Genomic DNA, 18,723 nt, shown 5'->3' with positions numbered 1-18,723 from the left:
ATGTATTTACCTATATAATACCTAAATTTTAATATTTATATTTATTATACTTTAATATTAGAAATTCATACATGGAAAAATGGTGTACCTCACTTTCATTTAAATATTTCTTGCGATAAAACTTTGACGGGATTTTACACATACGACTCATTCTGCATATAAATTTTGTTTTCTTGCATTTATACCGCCTAAATCTTTTATATCACATAAAAAAATACCACTATTTTAACTTTTAAAAAACTAAAAACATCTTTTCATGCCGAAGTAAAATGATATATATGTAAAAATTGTAGCTTAGGTAATCAGCTTGTTCGCAACCCCTCCTGTACATGCAACACCAATAAATCTCTTCCTAGACACCATCTAGTGAACAATGATGCATTATCACACAATAGTAGGATGATTTACATACATGCAAAACCTAAAGTTTAATTTTTACATATATATATATATACCAACCACACCTACACATAAAAAAGCATGTTTTTGCTTTTTTAAAATTGAAATAGTGATATTTTTTATGTAATATGAAAGATTTTGGTGGTTTAAAAAATATAATCTAAGGGCCCGTTTGGGGCAGTTTATTTGGGCGATGACGTTTTAAAAACGCACCTGACCTGTTAACCAACTTATGTGTTTTGAAAATAGTGTTTTCACACCGCACTTATCTAGGCGCGGAGATCGACGTTTTAAAAACGCACTTGACCTGTTAACCAACTTATGTGTTTTGAAAACACTGAAAACAGTGTTTTCACACCGCACTTATCTAGGCGCGGAGATAGTTACGGTGACAAATTTCTGACAACGATCTGACTTCTCCAAAAATATAAAAATTTGTAATAGTCACCGCACATAACTTATCAACACATTATTTGTAATCAACTTAACAACATATTATTCAATAAGTTGCAGCTGCCCCAAACAGACCCTAAGTGTTCAATATTATAAGCAATGGTACCTCCACAGGAATCAAATAATGAAGGAGACTCAAACTCTCACCTTAGAATTCATCCAACTTCTCTAAAGATTTAATGCATATGGATATATAAATTTGTCGATCGAAACTCGATTCATAACATCAAAATTGGTGCCAATATTGATCTCAATTTAAACAAGATGGCACAAATCTTTATGTCAAAAGAGTAATATAGGAGTTACAAAGATGCCATTCTATCCTCACTAGCATCATTTGATCAAATATTAATCATTATTTAATGTCTTCTCAACATTGTTTCTTTCTTACAACAATCACATGCCCAAACTTTATATTTTACATTTATACGACCCAAATCCTTCTTACCACATCAAAAATACCATCATTTTAACTTTTAAAAAGTGAAATGCACCCATGAATGCGTACGTAGGTAAGGTGGCATATATATAAAAGTTAAAAGCTTCGTTGTTAGATATGTAAATACATCGGAATTGAATGGTATGATAATATAACAGATGAGCAGGGACATAATGATAAATAGCATAAAAGGATTTTAGATAAATCAAGCAAATTGTAGGTACAAATGAACATATTTCTGCCTCACAAACATATAAGCTCTGTTTCTGAAAGTTCTTTCTCAGTTAATAACAGACTGTCTAGAAAATATAATATACAGCAGCTAAACTTGAAACATATGGAATTGATTAGTGCTCCATGATGCTGGCCATCAAGTATGGTAATTTGCATCAAAAAGTGTGAAATTAAGAAGGGAGAATCCCTTCATATAAATTTAATTTTGAATCTGCGCACCTGAAACGGCTATGTTCCAGCTAGGTGCAGATTAGGAAGGAAACCGGACTGCCGCCTTCCGTGTTCTGGGATCAGCTTGTTAATCAGCTCAGGTGAGGACCCAGCCAACTGTAAATCCAGAGGGAGAATTGTTAAATTCATTAATACAAAACAATAAAGAAGTTGGGAGATTTACAGACATACAACTCAATTATTGCATACTTTAACAATGCATGAAAGAGTGTATTTCACTTTTTAAAAGTTAAGATTGTGGGTACTTTGGGTAAGATATGAAAGATGTGGGTTGTATGAATGTAAAAAAGCAAATTTTAAGTGTTAGATATGTAAATATATAGATATTTGGTGGCATGCGTGAAAATGACCCTAAGATATTATAGCAAGTTTGGTGTGGTCAGTATGTCCTTCAATTATGAACTTAGTCTGGACGGCTGGCTTTGTTTCAAGGGGTTTTGATATTTCACTTTTCCATCACTTGCTAAAGCATTGTGGTTGTGAAGTTATTTTGTGGCTGATAAAGGGAAGTTATAAGGTTTTCATCTGCTGTTAGTTGAGATTAGATTAGGGGTGTAAATTAGTCGAGCTCGAGCTTAATTCTACGAGTTAAGAGTTGACTCAAGAGCCAGTGATACTGGAGGAAAAAGCCAAAACCACAAAAGAAACACAAATATTATTATTGAATTTGAAATCGGTTATGACTCTTTAAAACATGAAATAAACAACAAACAAACACAGACACAAACTAACACCTCAAAAGTGTGTCACAAGGGAAGGTTTGTTGGGCGACTGGGAGGTAGGTTGGAAGGTTGGATGGCAAGCTGGGAGGTGGGGCAGCAGTGGGGAAGGCTTGTCAGCACTTTCAGAGGTTGGACAGCGAGCGGGGAAATCCTGACAGTGATGAAAAAGGCATAAAATGCAAGGTAGACCACTGGAAGTGGGCCACTTTAGCAATGCGTGAAAGAGTATATTGCACTTTTTGAAAGTTAAAATGGTGGGTATTTTGGACAAGATATGAAAGGTGTGGGTGGAATGAATGTAAAAAAGCAAACTTTAAGTTTTAGATATGTAAATATGTAGATATTTGGTGGCATGCGTGAAAATGACCCTAAGAAATTATAGCAAGTTTGGTGTGATCAGTATGTCTTTCAATTATGAACTTAATCTGGACGGCTGGCTTTGTTTCAATGGGTTTTTGATATTTCACTCTGATAAAGGGAAGTTATCAGGTTTTCATCTGCTGTTAGTTGAGATTAGATTAGGGGCGTAAATGAGTCGAGCTCGAGCTTAATTCTATGAGCTAAAGTTGACTCAAGAGCCAGTGATACTGGAGGAAAAAACTCAAACCACAAAAAAACATAAATATTATTATTGAATTTAAAATCGGTTACGGCTCTTCAAAACATGAAATAAACAACAAACAAACACAAAAACACAAGCTAACACCTCAAAAATGTATCCCAAGGGCGGTGGAGGTTTACCAAGTGGCTTGGGACAGCAAGTGTAAATGTGGGAGAGGGGGCGGCAGGGGTTGGAAGTTGAACTAGGGGAGGAAGCCAACAGGTTAAGATGGCGGGAAGGTTTGTTGGGCAGCTAGGAGGTAGGTTGGAAGGTGGGGTAGCAAGCTGGGAAGGTGGGGCAGCAACGGAGAAGACTCATCAACAATTTCAGAGGGTGGAAAGTGAGTGGGGAAGCTCTGATAGCGATGTGAAAGGCATGGACAGCGAGAAATATTTGCGTGCATATGACGTACGCATCGCTGCGTACGTCAGGTAGGTTACAGGGAGGGTATTGAGGGTTATATCCGCATTACACTCCTTGCAAACTCCCTGTAAACTACCTGTAACTTAGAAATATATGAAAACAGAAGCGCGAAACTTACTAGTTATAGATAGGTTACAAGTAAGTTACATGAAGGTTACATGGGGTATAACGCGGATATAACCCCCAATACCCTCCCTGTAACCTACTGGACGTACGTAGCTCTGCATACGTCTTACGCATGCAAATGTTTCTCCTGGACAACAAGGTAGACTGCTGGAAGTGGGTCGACTGAGTGCTAGGAGAAATTTTGGGCAGGTGGACAACAAGATTGAGTTGTTCAAAAAGGGTGTTTGAGTGTTGGGATGGAGTATGGGGAGCTGAGGCCTTGCTGGGAGAAGGCTGGCAGCAGGTTGGAGGGAGGATGGCAGCCGGTGATTGTTGGGGAAGAGGTGCGGTGGCCTGCTATAGGGCTGGGAAGCGGATGGACAGTAATAGGAAGGGTGGAAGGATAGATAAATATCACGTCGGGGTCGAGCTATAGTCAAAGCACCACCCGGACCAGTGGAAACGAACACCACCTCGAACGAGGGACAGCCGGAACACTACCTCAATGTTGTATACAACTGTCGAAAGGGAAAATACTAAGCTAAAACCTGATTTCTGATATAAAAAACAAGGCCTCTAACTCTAAGTAGATCATCCTCTATTTATAATGATGCAAGCACTTTATTTTATGCAATACTTAAAATAAGAAAAAAGAATCAAACCAAGATTTCAAATTAGGAAAGAGGAATAATATATTCAAAAATTTTGATTTAGAAATTTAGTTTAGGAAATGGATTATAATGAAAATTTAGATTTTGGAAAGAGGAATAAAAATATTCAAAAATTTTGATTTGGATAAGGTGCTTAAGGAAAAGAGGGGAAGGGGAGAAAAGGGAAAGGGAGAACGGCAACCCCACTCTCTTTGAGGACCGATCGGTCCTCCATAGCCCCCACATCGGCCAACTTATTTATTATGAAAGAGAGAAAATAATAATAATTCAAACTAGTGTTAGAATAAAATAACAACAACAAATAGAATTTAGTATTTATAAGATAATTAATAAGAAATCACATTATATAAAATGTAAAATATCATTTCTTTAGAATATTTGTAATAATTTGAAGAAAGCCTTAAATTTTTAATTTTGAATACATTTTATATTAATTATTTTTCAAACTAATTATTTTTCAAATGAGGCCGCTCACAAGCCAACAAGTCAAGTCGGGCTGGCTTGAGGTTGGCTTGTTAGCTCATCAAACTCAGTTCACCGATCACTTATGGAGTGGAGCCTGAGCCAGCCTGGCTCAATTTCAACCCTAGTTTTGATCTTGTTGTTATGCCATCGGTTTCAGTTCTGTCTTGTTGGATTGGTTACTGTGCTTCAATTTCTGCTAACATTTATGGTCATTTTTGTTTCTCAAGATGTGCTCATGTTAGCAGACTTTATTTTGGGTTGGCTAATGGATCTTCAAATTGCGATACTTCTTTCACATGTTCTCAATCTCTACCGAGTTGCTTTAAACCAGCCATTAAATGTTCTTCGTTCTTTATATGCTTTATTTTATTTTTGAATAATATAACTCTATAACTGTTTTTTTTTTTGTTTGGAGCATTTACATACATGTCACAAAATTCCTATGTACTTACATATCCAACACCTAAACCCTGCTGTTTGTATTTATATCACCCAAATCTTTCATATCAATTAAAAAGTAACACTATTTTAACTTTTAAGAATTGAAATACAACTTTTCATGCAGAGGTAAGTTGGCATACATGCTAAAAATTGAAGTTTTAATTATTAGATATGTAATCACATAAGAACTGAATGGTATGCATGTAAATCTTTCTAAAGAATATCACCTTGGAAATTTGGCCTTAATAGAGCCCTTAATTTTTTTTTTTTTTTTTTTTTAAGCCTTTACACTTGAGATAACTATAAAAACTATCAAAACTACTATGAAAATGCTTTAAAAGCATACTAAAATGGTAGTAGAGATTATAATTGACAATTTATATTTCAAATAGAGAGTTACCTCTTCCTTGAAGTTAAAGAGGGGAGGGAAAGGGCGACCATTTGGCAGTCGGGCATTGGGTTCTCTTAACTCATCGAAGAAGGGATGAGCGCAAGCTTCCAACTAAATAAGAACATTAAAAAATAAAAAATAAAAAATAGAACTTGTAAGAAATAAATCAAATAAATATGTTTTTAAAATAAAAAAATCAAAAATAAAAATCAAAACTAAAATTGATCCCAAATAAGCCCTTTGTATCATACACAAATTCTTCAAAATTTTCAGTTATTTAGCTATGTTAGTCCCGGAGTCTATAAAAGTGTCAATTGACCACCTTGACTTTTAATGGGGTTCAAAATAATCTCCCAAATAATCTCGTGGGAGATTATTTTAGCCATTATTAAAAGAGTATGGAGACTAATTTTGGCACTTCTATAAAATCTGGGACTAACCGTGTAAATAGTCAGGGGACTATTTTGGCAATTTAGTTGGAGGAAAATTACTCGATAAATAACGTTGGATTACCATACCGACAGGTGCATAAAATCTGGGAATAACCATGTAAATAGTCAGGGGACTATTTTGGCACTTTAGTTGGAGGAAAATTATTCGATAAATAACGTTGGATTACCATACCGACAGGTGCAGTTATTATCAAAAGGCATATAATGATATCTTACAGCAGTGTAGCGTAGAATTGGCGAATATTGCAGAAGTCGAGAAGTAAGATCCATTGCTTCTGGGGGCATTCTCTTGTGAAAAACCTGTTTTACATAACATTTTTAGTTTAGACTACATCTGAAAAAAAAAAAAGGTAGGGAGAGGAAAGCAAAAGTTCAATAAACTGCAAACGATCTGCTCAAGCTCTACTCATGTGATATCATCCTTAACGCTCCTAAAGAAGCTTGTAGATCCTTTCAACAGAAAAACTGGCACTTTTTGTTCTCTTATAGCAAATTAATAAATAGAAAGATTTACATACATACCAGTCAATTCCTATGTATTGACATATCTAGCACCTAAAATTCAATTTTTACATGCATGCCACCTTACTTATGCCTGAAAAGTTGTATTTGACTTTTGAAGTTAAAATAGTGGTGTTTTTTTTCAGATTTGAAAGATTTTGGTGGTATAAGTGTAAAAAAATAAAATTTAGGTGTTAGATATATAAATAAATAGGAATCTACCGGTATGTATGTAAATGCACTTAATAAATAATAATAATAATTTGATTCTGTATTCACCAAGCTAAAATTTCTGCACTTGTACATTAAGATTTCCTTCCAACATGCATAACCGATCACAAGCATAGAGATGCTCAATACAGCAGTTTAAAATAAGAAACAAGAAAATATAATCATAGTCTAAAATAAGATTAACGGTGATAATATAATCAAATTTCATTCTAATTAATTTTAACAGGTGTTCAGGCAAGTTTTGACAATTCACACAATTGGCTACATATGTTTTTTTATATCCTTTGCCCAACTCTGCTCATCCACACAATTGGCACGTGTATCATCAATATAATCAGGATTTTTGTGCTTTAAACCTATGCATGAAAATATGCACCACTTTAATAGCGCTATTTTTCAAGTGATATTAAATTGGGTGCTCTGTGTGTGCCTATAAAAGTTTAGGTGTGAGATAAGTAAATATATTAGATTGTGCATGGAAATGAATAGGATTAGGGTGATAGCACAGTCAAATTTTACTCTAATTAATCTTAACAGTGTAAGTGTAACATGTGCAGAAAAAATTTGACAATTCAAAATTTGCATATTAAACAATAACTTATATTTGAGAGCAATATGGCATTCCCAAATGCGTTAAAGTTGAAGCACCTATGCAACTGTCTTTGAGTATCAAGATGTCCCACTAAACTAAATGGTAAAAGCTAGCCGCCCGCAAGTTAAAGAAGAGTGCATATTTTGATGAGAAAATTTTAAGGAGCTACGCCAGCATGAGGGAAAAGACATGATCACTAATTGTTCTAAGATGAAAAAAGAATTGCAGCACCGGTACCTACCCGCACATTATAGGAAAGATATATCCGTAAAAACCTCAGCAATTACATCCCTGGGTGTCCGCCACATCATATAGGCAGAGTTAACACTTGGATTAAGCAACAAGAGTACATCCAACATAAATCCAAACTGACCCCAAATTTGGGCATATTGAATCAAATTGCACAACCAAGGAGATAATCTATTATACTGACCAAAAAGTTGTTGAAGAAATAGGTAATGGCACAGAAGACACTGAAGAAGATGATGATACAAAAGAGAAGTATCAGATTCAACTGAACGGGGAGAAAAGCATGTAGTTCAAGCTGAGACCCATGAGAGAAACTCCAATCGAATTAACATTAGTGGCCCAAGACGGTTCTAAGTATGAGGAACTGACACTAGACACATGGCAAGCCCATATAAGAGAATTTTAGAATTTCAGATATATAATTTATTTCTTGAGCTGCTCTATTAAGGGAGGCCCAATATGTCAGCGATGAGATTCTTTTTACTACGTTTAGAAGACTATATAAAATTATTCGGATATTAAATTCAATTCAACAATATACCCAACGATAGATGTCGAAACAGGAGGGTGAAGAAAATATCTATCAAAGAATAAGAATAGGTCTCTCCTATGTGGTTGCTAGTGAAAGTTGCTCAGTCTGCCATAGATTTTATCCTAGAGTTGAATCTTCCTTACATACTTGGTTCGTGAGAATACTCATCCACATGTAGCTCCAATTTAAGTTGTGCCAAGAGGTTGAATATTCATTCTATCAGGATATTTTTTTGGAACGACAACACCAACAGTATTGACTTATCGGGAAATTACAATAACTCCACCTTCAATGCGACCGATTTGACATTACACCATGAGGAGACAGAAACTTCAACGAATGAGATAGAATCTCGCCCATCCCCGGAAGACCGATGGAGAAGTCCCTTCTAGCGGGGGACGCACTTGAGAGCAAAGTCCCCCTCCTATGTCTAGTGCTTGGACCGACTGGTTCAGGCAAGAGGGAGAGCCGATCGGCCCCCTTATTCGGATTTGGCACCTCCTTTAAGTTGTGGGCTTGATCCTTAACTATCTAGAATTATATATTTGCTTCTAGTGCTTTAGATTGGTAGTTTTGTGTCTTTTGTATCAGGACAGTAGTTGACATTTCTTCTTCTCTTTGAGAATTGTACCCTAGGCTTCAAGTGGTACTTCGACTGTCTCATGGTCTCAAAGTTGTGTATATCTTCCCTACCCACTTTCGCGTCCTCCCCACATTGCTACCGGTCGCCCTTCATTGTTGCAGCAGCCCAGAGAACATTTTGATTGCTATTTTTTGTAGTAACAATTGTCACCATCGCCCCCCCTCCTCTCTTCACTGCCTCAGTAATTCCAGCCCACCAACATCGTTGTCGTTGCTGTCCCGCTGCCTCCATCTAGAAACTCCTCAGCCATGTTGTTTTCTTTCAGCCTCCCAGTCGCTTCCCCCTTCCCTTCCTTCTTTGTTGTCGCTCAAACCACTCCTTTCCAGTAATGTTCTTGTTGTTCTATAGCCCTCCCACCTTGTCGCCACCGCCCAGGATAGCCAGGGAACACCTACCCACCCCAACTCCTCATTGTCACCATCCAGGACAACAACCATACTTGTTATCCCTGCATTTTCGCACCAACCCTGGCTAATACCAGCATTCCTTTGTTACCACCACACTCGCCAGTCATTCTGATCCACCTAGCCGACCTCTACAACCCTTAGGATACCCTTTAGGGGTGTTTGCTTGTAATTGTTCTTGTATGTTTGATTGTAATCACATATTTCTTTTCAGTAATAACATTTGCTTTCCTAATATTATTTTAGGTTAAGAGTGATATCAATGCATAACCACCTAAAATGTTATAGCAATAAGGAGCTATGAAGTTCAAGATGACATGAGACTGGCCCGACCAAAGCAAAAAATGCCATATAGCGTAATAGGTGGAATATTTTTTCCGCTATTAGAAGCGCTCATAATGTAGAATCCTCAGTATGACGATGGCGACCACCAAGAATTCCGCTATTAGAAGCGCTTATAATGTAGAATCCTCAGTATGACGATGGCGACCACTTGAAAAATTATACCAAGAAGGATAACAATGTGAAGTTCAATACCAAAGCAGATAATAATCACATGTTGATCATATACAATTCACTAAAGAAAATTTAGAAACATAAACTTCTCAAAGTTTTCATGATCTTTAAAAGCAAGCCATTTACAGCACAAGTCAGCTTGTGGGAAAACAAAGATTTCACCTTAGAATTGATAAGAGATACATCACTATTTTTTTAAGCTCAAAATTTGTGGTTGAAAATTTCTTAAATTTACTGCAATTCTTGGAAGCCGTCTTTGAAATTAATTAGGTTGAATGAAGATATTCTCTTAAATGTTGAGGCAATTTTTGGTTTGGTAGGTGAAATTTCTTTAAGAAATCCACAGAAAATGGGGCGTGTAATGGAACACTCCTTGGATGAGTGACCTCCTAAGAAGTTACACACTATCAAAAATACCACAAAATTCAGCACAAAATGAGAGCTGAAGAGGAAGAATAATCAATGGATCTCGGACCTAAACGATCAAAAGTTTCTATATGATAGACTTTTAGAAGAAATGGAGAGTAGGAATGAATAAACTCTTACATTAGACGGGGAAGAAAGATTACAAAGTTATATAAATAAAGAGTTAAACCAAAAGTGTGAGATGCTTTTTGGTGTAACAATTGGAATTCTTCTAAAATACCACAGTTAAGCAAGCTCAACTGGGAACTTTCAATATAGTTCTTCGAAAGCTACATCAATATGGCTAAAACCGTGAGATTTAAGCTAATATAGAATATGCTAGGCCATAGCAAATCATTCATTACATAATATAGGCTCTTGTTACATAATCATTCCTAAATTCTGGATGTCATCAACATCTCTTTCTTGGTCACTGATATCAATCAGTTATAACATAATAACACATCTCAAATATATCAAACTCGATGAGCAATATATTTCAACGATCATACACGACACCTTTATGTTCCAATCTCTCACGGAAAGCGATATAATCACACTGGTCTTCAACAATGTCATTCATACATTAATGTATGTGCTAACACAATGAGCTAAATTATGAGACTTACAATTGGTTAGCTTTAGGACAATTGTATTGATTATATAGAGTTAATAAATATTCTAACTTACCAATGAAAACAAAACAAAAACAATTTTAATATATAATATACATATACTAAATAAACTAAAAAACTTAATTAAGTTAATTTCAAAATTATTAAAATAATATGACTTTCATATCTATAGATTGTTTACAAACGTTACCATTACCTAATCAAGGAAAGGTTCATCTAAAACTACATTTATAGTACTACTAGATAGAGTTTATTTCAATCAACAAACACTTGGATTTTGTTAAAAAATTTTAAAATAACAAAATTATTCAGAGAATCTAAAAGATGCAGACCTTGTGCCAGGGGTGAGCTTTGATCTGCGGAAACCTGAAATCGGTATAGTTTGGATTCATGCATCGAATTTCCTCCCTTGTAGGGGTACCCAGAACCTATAAAAAGCAGCAAAGTATTTCGAACTAAACTTTGGTTTTCATCAAATAAAATAGCATTCACTCCATTGGGATTTAAAAAATAAAATAGCTTCACCTTAATTATCTCAACAAGCTGATCGACGGCACTCTCGCCTGGAAAGAGCGGCTGGGAAGCAGTAAAAAAACATCTTAATAAAAAGGGCAAGAAAATTGGGGCATTTACATACATAGCACACAATTCTTATGTATTTACATATCTAACACCTGAACTTTCATATTTACATTTAAAACACTAAAAACCTTAACATCACATCAAAAATACCACCATTATTAACTTTTAAAAAGTGAAATGTAAATTCTCATGCATAACTTCATGACAATAAAGTATTATAAGTGTAAATATCAAACTTTTGGTGTTTAGTTATGTAAATACATAAGAATTGTGTGGTATGCATGTAAATTTCCCAATAACATTTGAAAACAGAAACCCCGGCTAATACTAAAATTCGGATCATGCAAGTAACAAAATAATTACTAACCTGGCCAAGTAATAATTCCGCAAGAACACAGCCTGCGGACCATACATCAATTGTAGTAGTATATTCTGTTGCACCAAATATGAGCTCTGGAGCACGATAGTAACGAGAACAAATGTATGAAATGTTTGCTTCACCTTTAATCTTAATCTGATAAAATACACACGTTGAGAGCACAAATTTCCATTAATGGGGTTAAAATGATCTAATCCATAATCTTAACAAAAGTTTGACAAATTTAAGCACACCTTATATTCCCATTAGTTTAATCTGATAAAATACACCAGTTGAGAGCACAAATTTCCATTAGTGGGGTTAAAATAATCTAATCCATAATCTTAACAAAATTTTGACAAATTTAAGCACACCTTATATTCCCATTAGCGGGATTAAAAGAGCCAAATTTAGAATAGTAAACCAAGGTACATAAATTTAAGCAAGACTTATATTTATTTCTCCAGTTAAAAGAAAAAATGCTTTTTAACGAGCTCCTACTTTTGGAACTCAGCTTCAAATAGTGCCAAGAAAACATCTTTTGTGCGATTGCATATAATACCAACAAAATAATGTAAAGTTAACCAAGGAACTTTTTCTTTAGAAATTATCTGAATAGATATCAATTAATAAAATGAATATGATAATAAATTAAGGAAATTATTTAAAGTTAATTAAAGAATTATAATTAGGCTAATTAAATTTAATTTAATTAATAATTAATATAGTTACTTTGGTAAATCATAGATTTTATATGATAACGAAGCTAACTAATTAAATAAAGAATAGGTTAATTGAATTTTTAACTAAAAAATTAGTAATAACTTTGAGGTTATGATCTAAGAAAAATAAGTTTGGCTCAACTTTAATTATGGCTAAAAACAAATTTAACATTTATCTCATTCTTTAATTAGTCATGGCTTAGTAGATGACATCATCAATTAATGATTATGATAATAAATTTAAATAATTAATGAGAAAATCCCTGGCCTAGGCTCCTAGCGACTCAATTCTTTCTACATGGTTACAAATTTGAGCAACACCCTTGGCGACTTATTTACTCACCATTCCAAATAAAAAAAAGGCTAATTAGTCATATTAATAATGACAAAGTTAACTTTTTTATTAAATATGCATTGAGAATTAAGAAAATATCATATATTTAATTAATTGGTCAAATTTATTTTGTTTAAATTAACAAAAAAAAACAACAAGTTATTTGATTAATTATGCTGATTTGTTATTCACTAATCGTTGGTTTAATAAATAGTCATAAGATGGTCAATTAATCTAATTAAAAATAGAAAAAAATCAAATTAATTACCTGAATAAATGCACAAATAGTGCACTGACTATTTATATGGTTTGATTTAGTTTCAAAGTAACACATTTCTTATTAAATAAAATCAGAGTATCGTTGATTAACTAAGCTAGTTTGCATTTCATCAATTATCAAGAAAATAAATTAGTCATAAACTGACCAATTAATCTAATCAAATGTCAACAAACCATTTTAGTAATTGATATAGATACCAAAATAGTGCCCAATAAAAATATATAAATGGGGTTAGTTGGTTTGGCATTTTCATTAATAATTACATTAGAGCCACTGGGACCTTTCTCACTAAGGAAAAATAAAAAATTTTCAACATATTTATAAACTTCCACAAAATGATCCTCGCCCAATTTCAAAGCAAAATTCATATTCTCAAAATCAATAATGCAAAAGATTGCTACAGCTCCACTCTAGACCCTTATCTATCAAAAATTTAAATCATTCACATAAGCTCTTGTATTGACACACCTTAACAAAATGGTATGACTGAGAGAAAGAATATACATTTCCTCAAAGTGGGCCGTTTAATTTTGTTCACTAACAATGTACCCAAATACTTATGAAGGATGCAGATCTCACATCCACTTATCTCATAAATAAAATCTCTAGCAGAATGCTAAACTTTAACAAAACTCTCAACACCCTCATAAAATTATATCATCACATTCAGTCCATCATCTCTAACATACCATTAAAAATTTTTGGTTACATCACTTTTGTTCATCTACATCAACCACATCAGACCAAATGTGAACTCAAGTCAAACAAATGCATTTTGTGGGCTACACTTCAAACAAAAAAGGGTATAAATGCTATTTGAACACAAAAATTCTACAATTCCATGGATGTCATCTTCTTTAAAAATCAATCATATTACCCCAATTCTAAAATTCAAGAAAAGAGTTGGAAAGAATATCATATTTGGGAAACCATTCAGAAACCTCAAGCTCACTTCCCATATATTCCTGATGAACACATTCTTGTCCCAACAATCACAAATCAATTTGAAAATGAACCTACTATTCTACTAAATCATCCCGCATCTCCCACGAAAAAAACCAAAATTTTGTGTACACCAGAAAGAAAAAACCTAGTGAGCATGTCAGAGACAATATGCAAAATCACAAATGTCAATCAACGAAACCACCTCCACACACGCCAAATATTCACACAGAGGTTGGGTCACCCTAGAGGAAAAACACCCGATAGAAGAATTTGTAACCTATGGAAATTTATCCTCTTATAAATCTTTTATTCAGAGCTTGGATAATGTAGAGGTCTCAAATTCAATTCAAGAGGCCTTACGTATTCCTAATTGAAAAAATATTGTGAAATAAGAGATTCTTTCCTTTGGAAAGAATGGTATCTGAATCATAACTCTTCCACTTAGGAAAAGAACTATAGGGTGCAAATGAGTTTTCAATGTTAAAAACAAAGCATATGAGAGTATAGAAAAGTTCAACGCTAGACTCATAGCAAAAAAATTCACTCAGTCCTATGAGATCGATAACCATGAGACATCTGCGCCAATGGAGAAACTCAACACAATAAGAGTATTACTATCATTGGTTATCAACTAGGATTGTCCTCTAGATCAACTAGGTATAAAAAAATGGATTTCTTAATGGGGATATTGAGGAAGAAGTATGTATGGAGATATCTTCAGGATTAAAAAACAATACAAATAATCAGCTAGTGTGCAAACTAAGAAAATCATTATATGGGTTGGAACAATCTCCCAGAGCATGATTTGAAATATTCACTGGGACTATTCTTACAAATGAATACTATCAATGTCAGATTGATCACATTTTGTTTATGAAATCAAATAAAAAAAAAATGTATGATAGTCAACCTTATTGTATATGTAGATGACATTATTCATACAGGCATTATCGTAAGGTTAACTTAAAACAACCAAAGGAATGATGATTTTTTGAGTCTGAGATCAAAGATCTTAAACTTTAAAATATTTCCAGAAATGAAAGTAGCTAGATCCAAATAAAACATTATCATATCCAAGAGAAAATATATAATTAATTTGTTTAAAAAGATAGAAATGTTGGGGTGCAAACCAATAGATAATCATATAGATCCCAATTGACGAACATGAAACGAAAAGATTAACATCTCAAGTTAAAAAAGAGAGAGATCAAAGATCTGTGAGAAAACTTATTTATTTGTCACATTCAAAACCTGACATTATATTTTGTATGGGTATAATGAGTTAACATATGAATGATCCAAATAAAAATCATTTAGAAACGCTTTCAAATCCTGAGGTACCTGAAGCTGACTGTAGGACATGCAATGATATTCAAGAAAACTGATAACTATAACATTAAGATCTACACTGATGCAAGTTAGGTAGAAGAACTGACTAACAGAAGATCTATCACAGATTATTGTTCATTTGTATGGGGTAACCAGGTTACTTGGAGAGGTGAAAAACAAGCTGTGGTGGCAAGAAGTAGTTCGAAATCTGAGTATCGTGCCTTGACCTTAAGAATTTATGTGGGGATGTGGTAAAAGAAATTACTAATGAAACTGCACATAGAGAACAAAAACACTATTAAGATGTTCAATAATAGCTAATCAACCATCAATATTTCAAAGATTCCGGTATATCATGATCGAACCGAACATATAGAGATTGGTATGCACTTCATCTCTGAGATAGTCAATGGAGTGGTTGTCCAGCTAAGCTATTTCCCAACTCAATATCAAATTATTGGCATTTTTACCAAGACACTTCCACTACATTACTTCGGTAATCTCAGCAGCAAGTTGGGATGTATGAAATATACAAACCAACTTGAGGGGGTGCTTATATGCATATAATCGTGGTCCACATGGGCCCACACACGATTTAGGAAACTGTGGGTCCGCTGCTACATTTGAGAGGGAGAAATTATTCACCCTTAATTATTTATTATTGCATTTTTATTTATTTCCTTCCTATCATGATATTTGAATTTCCCTCCATATGTATGAGGATTATTATGAGTTTAAAAGAACGGCATTGTGTACAATATTAAGGAAAATTTGTTTGATCTTAATAATTTCAGTGAATGAATGAATCTACATGCATGTTGATGTCTATAAATATTTTTTTGGGAAATTCACATACGTATCACCAATTCTTATGCATTCACATATCTCACACCTAGACTTTCATATTTAAATACATATCATTTTTTGGGGTGTTTAAAACCAAAGAATGAGAAGGTGTGTTTTACTTTTAAAAGGTGGTTAGTGCTATTTTTTATGTGATATTAAAAATTTGAGTGTTATACACATGTAAATATAAAAGTTTAAATATAAAAGTTTAGGTGTGAGATACACAAATACATGAGATTTGTGTGCTATGTATGTAAATGCCCATATTTTTTTTAAGAAAGGTCAGTGTCTATATTGTCAAATACAAAAGTGAGGTAGTTGATAAATAAAGTAGAAGACTTAAATGAGAAGAAAATATGAAAGATGATCAAGAAATTGGGGACAGACATCGATCAAGTGATTGGCATCCAACAAAGACTTATTCATTCTTATAACTAAGAAGGGGGTCTTATCAAGAATTAATACTATCATGGGAATCCTCAAAAAAATGGAGTGCTAGTAAGAATGATCGAAATGCTTCTAAATAGAGCCCACTATAAGTTATAGAGTGCCAATCTGAGCATGAATTTAGGGCATAGTTATTAATATTGCACATTTTTTCATAAATTTAACTACATCAACAACTATTTAGTTCACTCTTAGGATGAGGTGGTTAGCTCGTCCTACAAGTTATTTAACTCTTTTGAATATTTGGTTATCTTTAGGGCTATAATCAAAAGCCTAGTCGAGTCGAGTATGTCAGGAATTGGACATAGCTTGGTCAAATTATAAGTTGTTCATGTTCAGTTTGTACTTGACCAGAGCTTTCACACATGTAAATACTTGGTTTGCTTAATGTTTGTACTTTGATTTATACTTGACTTGTCTATATTAATTGAGCAAGACAAAAATTCAAATAAGTACATAACTTTTGATATAAAATAAATTTTTTTTTTATTTATACTTGATTTTTCATATAAAGCTAGTAAATAATTTAAAAATTCTAATTGAATATTTAAATTTTTATATAAGTTATAAACAAATGATTTTATAATTTTAAAAAATAAACAATTGAATAAATTTAAAATTAACATCCAACTAATTTATACTAGAGCTGTTACTTGGAGAGTTCTAGAGAAGAAAAGTGTTGATGTGACTTATATTCAAGTCATTAAAGATATGTATACTATAGTTGTTACTTGTGTTCGAACAGAAGGAGGATTGACCAAGTATTTTCCTATTTCAGTTGGATTACATCAAGAATCGACTTTAAGCCCAAATCTTTTTGCTTTAGTTAGGGATGCTCTTACTAGACATTTACAAGAGGATGTACCTTGGTGTATGCTTTTCGCTGATGATATCATTCTTGTGGATAAGACTAGAGAAAAAGTTCAGGAAAAACTTGAATTATGGAGGTCTACATTGGAGTTTAAAGGACTTCGTTTGAGTATAACTAAAACTGAATACTTAGAATGTAATTTTAGAAGTCATAGCTCTAGTAGCAAGATTGTAACTATGGGTAATCAAATCATTAAAAAGTGTGAGCATTTTAGATATCTTGAGTCTATTGTTCAAAGTGATGATGATATAGATGGGGAAGTTATTAGTAGAATTCAAGTTGGTTGGTTGAAGTGAAGGAATGCATCGTGTCTATTGTGTGTCTATTGTGTGATAGAAAAGTGATAGAAAAGTATCGTTTAAAATGAAAAGAAATTTTTTACAAGATGATTGTGAGACCTGCAATGCTTTATGGCGCAAAATGTTAGCCTTTAAAAGAGAATCATAATACAAAGTTAAGTGTTGCTGAGATGAGAATGCTTGGGTGGATAAGTGGTTTTACAGCTTGACACTTGGAGACAAAATCCAAAATGAATATATCCGTGATAGGGTTGCTGTAGCTTCAGTGGCAGACAAGATTAGAGAGAATAGTCTTAGATGATTCAGTCACATTAAATGTCAATCAATTGATGATCAAGTTAGGAGAGTAGATGTTTTAGGGCCTGTTTGACAACTTATTTAGTGCGGTGCACTTTGAAAATGTTGGTTGAAACGTTTGGTTCTTACAACGCGGTGGCTTTTCCTAATAATCTGTGTTAAACACGGGCCTCGGGTTCGACCCTGCGACCTGAGTTTTAACAAACCAGCGGCCCGCGTTTGTTCGTGAAGTTATTACTTCGCTACCCTCTCGACCCCTGGCTCCCTCTCTCGCATCTCTTTTGCCCTATGTACCTCTCTCGATCTCGCGGCTCTCTTGATCACTCTTGCGAACCCTAGGTACTTCTCTCTCTCTCGTTTCTCTCTCGCGCCTATATCACGCTTCTCTCGAGCCTCTCACACACCTTTCTTTGGTGGTTGCATTTCTCCTCTCCCTCTTCCTTTCGATCTCTAGTTATTGTGCTCCATATGTAATTCTTATGCTCGTTTTTGATGGAATGGCTTTCTCTTTACAATTTTTAGTTCAGTTTATTGTGAGAAGTTTGTGATATTTGTGATTTGTGGCTTTTTGATTTATCTCCTCTGATTTTGCGATTTGAAATTTGCGATAAAAATGAAAAATGTGGAACGTTGTTTTTATCTCCACTATTTTTTGGTGAGAATTTAATAAATTGATGA

The 18,723-nt window shown here is 33.9% G+C and overlaps 1 protein-coding gene across 1 annotated transcript in view; it reads right to left on the bottom strand.

Moving 5' to 3' along the window:
- Positions 1–1,472: 1,472 nt before the first annotated feature.
- The window catches only part of LOC110032842 (shaggy-related protein kinase eta-like), a 21,875-nt gene continuing 4,624 nt past the window's right edge, over positions 1,473–18,723 (bottom strand). The window contains exons 7-12 of the mRNA XM_020736609.1: positions 11,685–11,825; positions 11,261–11,311; positions 11,068–11,163; positions 6,244–6,327; positions 5,585–5,686; positions 1,473–1,852 (exon numbers count right to left, since the gene is read on the bottom strand). Of these exons, the coding sequence (XP_020592268.1) occupies positions 1,754–1,852; positions 5,585–5,686; positions 6,244–6,327; positions 11,068–11,163; positions 11,261–11,311; positions 11,685–11,825 (573 nt within the window). The 3' untranslated portion in view covers positions 1,473–1,753. The remainder of the gene's footprint in view (positions 1,853–5,584; positions 5,687–6,243; positions 6,328–11,067; positions 11,164–11,260; positions 11,312–11,684; positions 11,826–18,723) is intronic.

This window comes from Phalaenopsis equestris, unplaced genomic scaffold (genome assembly GCF_001263595.1).
Source record: "Phalaenopsis equestris unplaced genomic scaffold, ASM126359v1 Scaffold001037, whole genome shotgun sequence".
Taxonomy (NCBI): Eukaryota; Viridiplantae; Streptophyta; class Magnoliopsida; order Asparagales; family Orchidaceae; genus Phalaenopsis; species Phalaenopsis equestris.
This window is presented reverse-complemented; position numbering and strand designations above follow the sequence as displayed.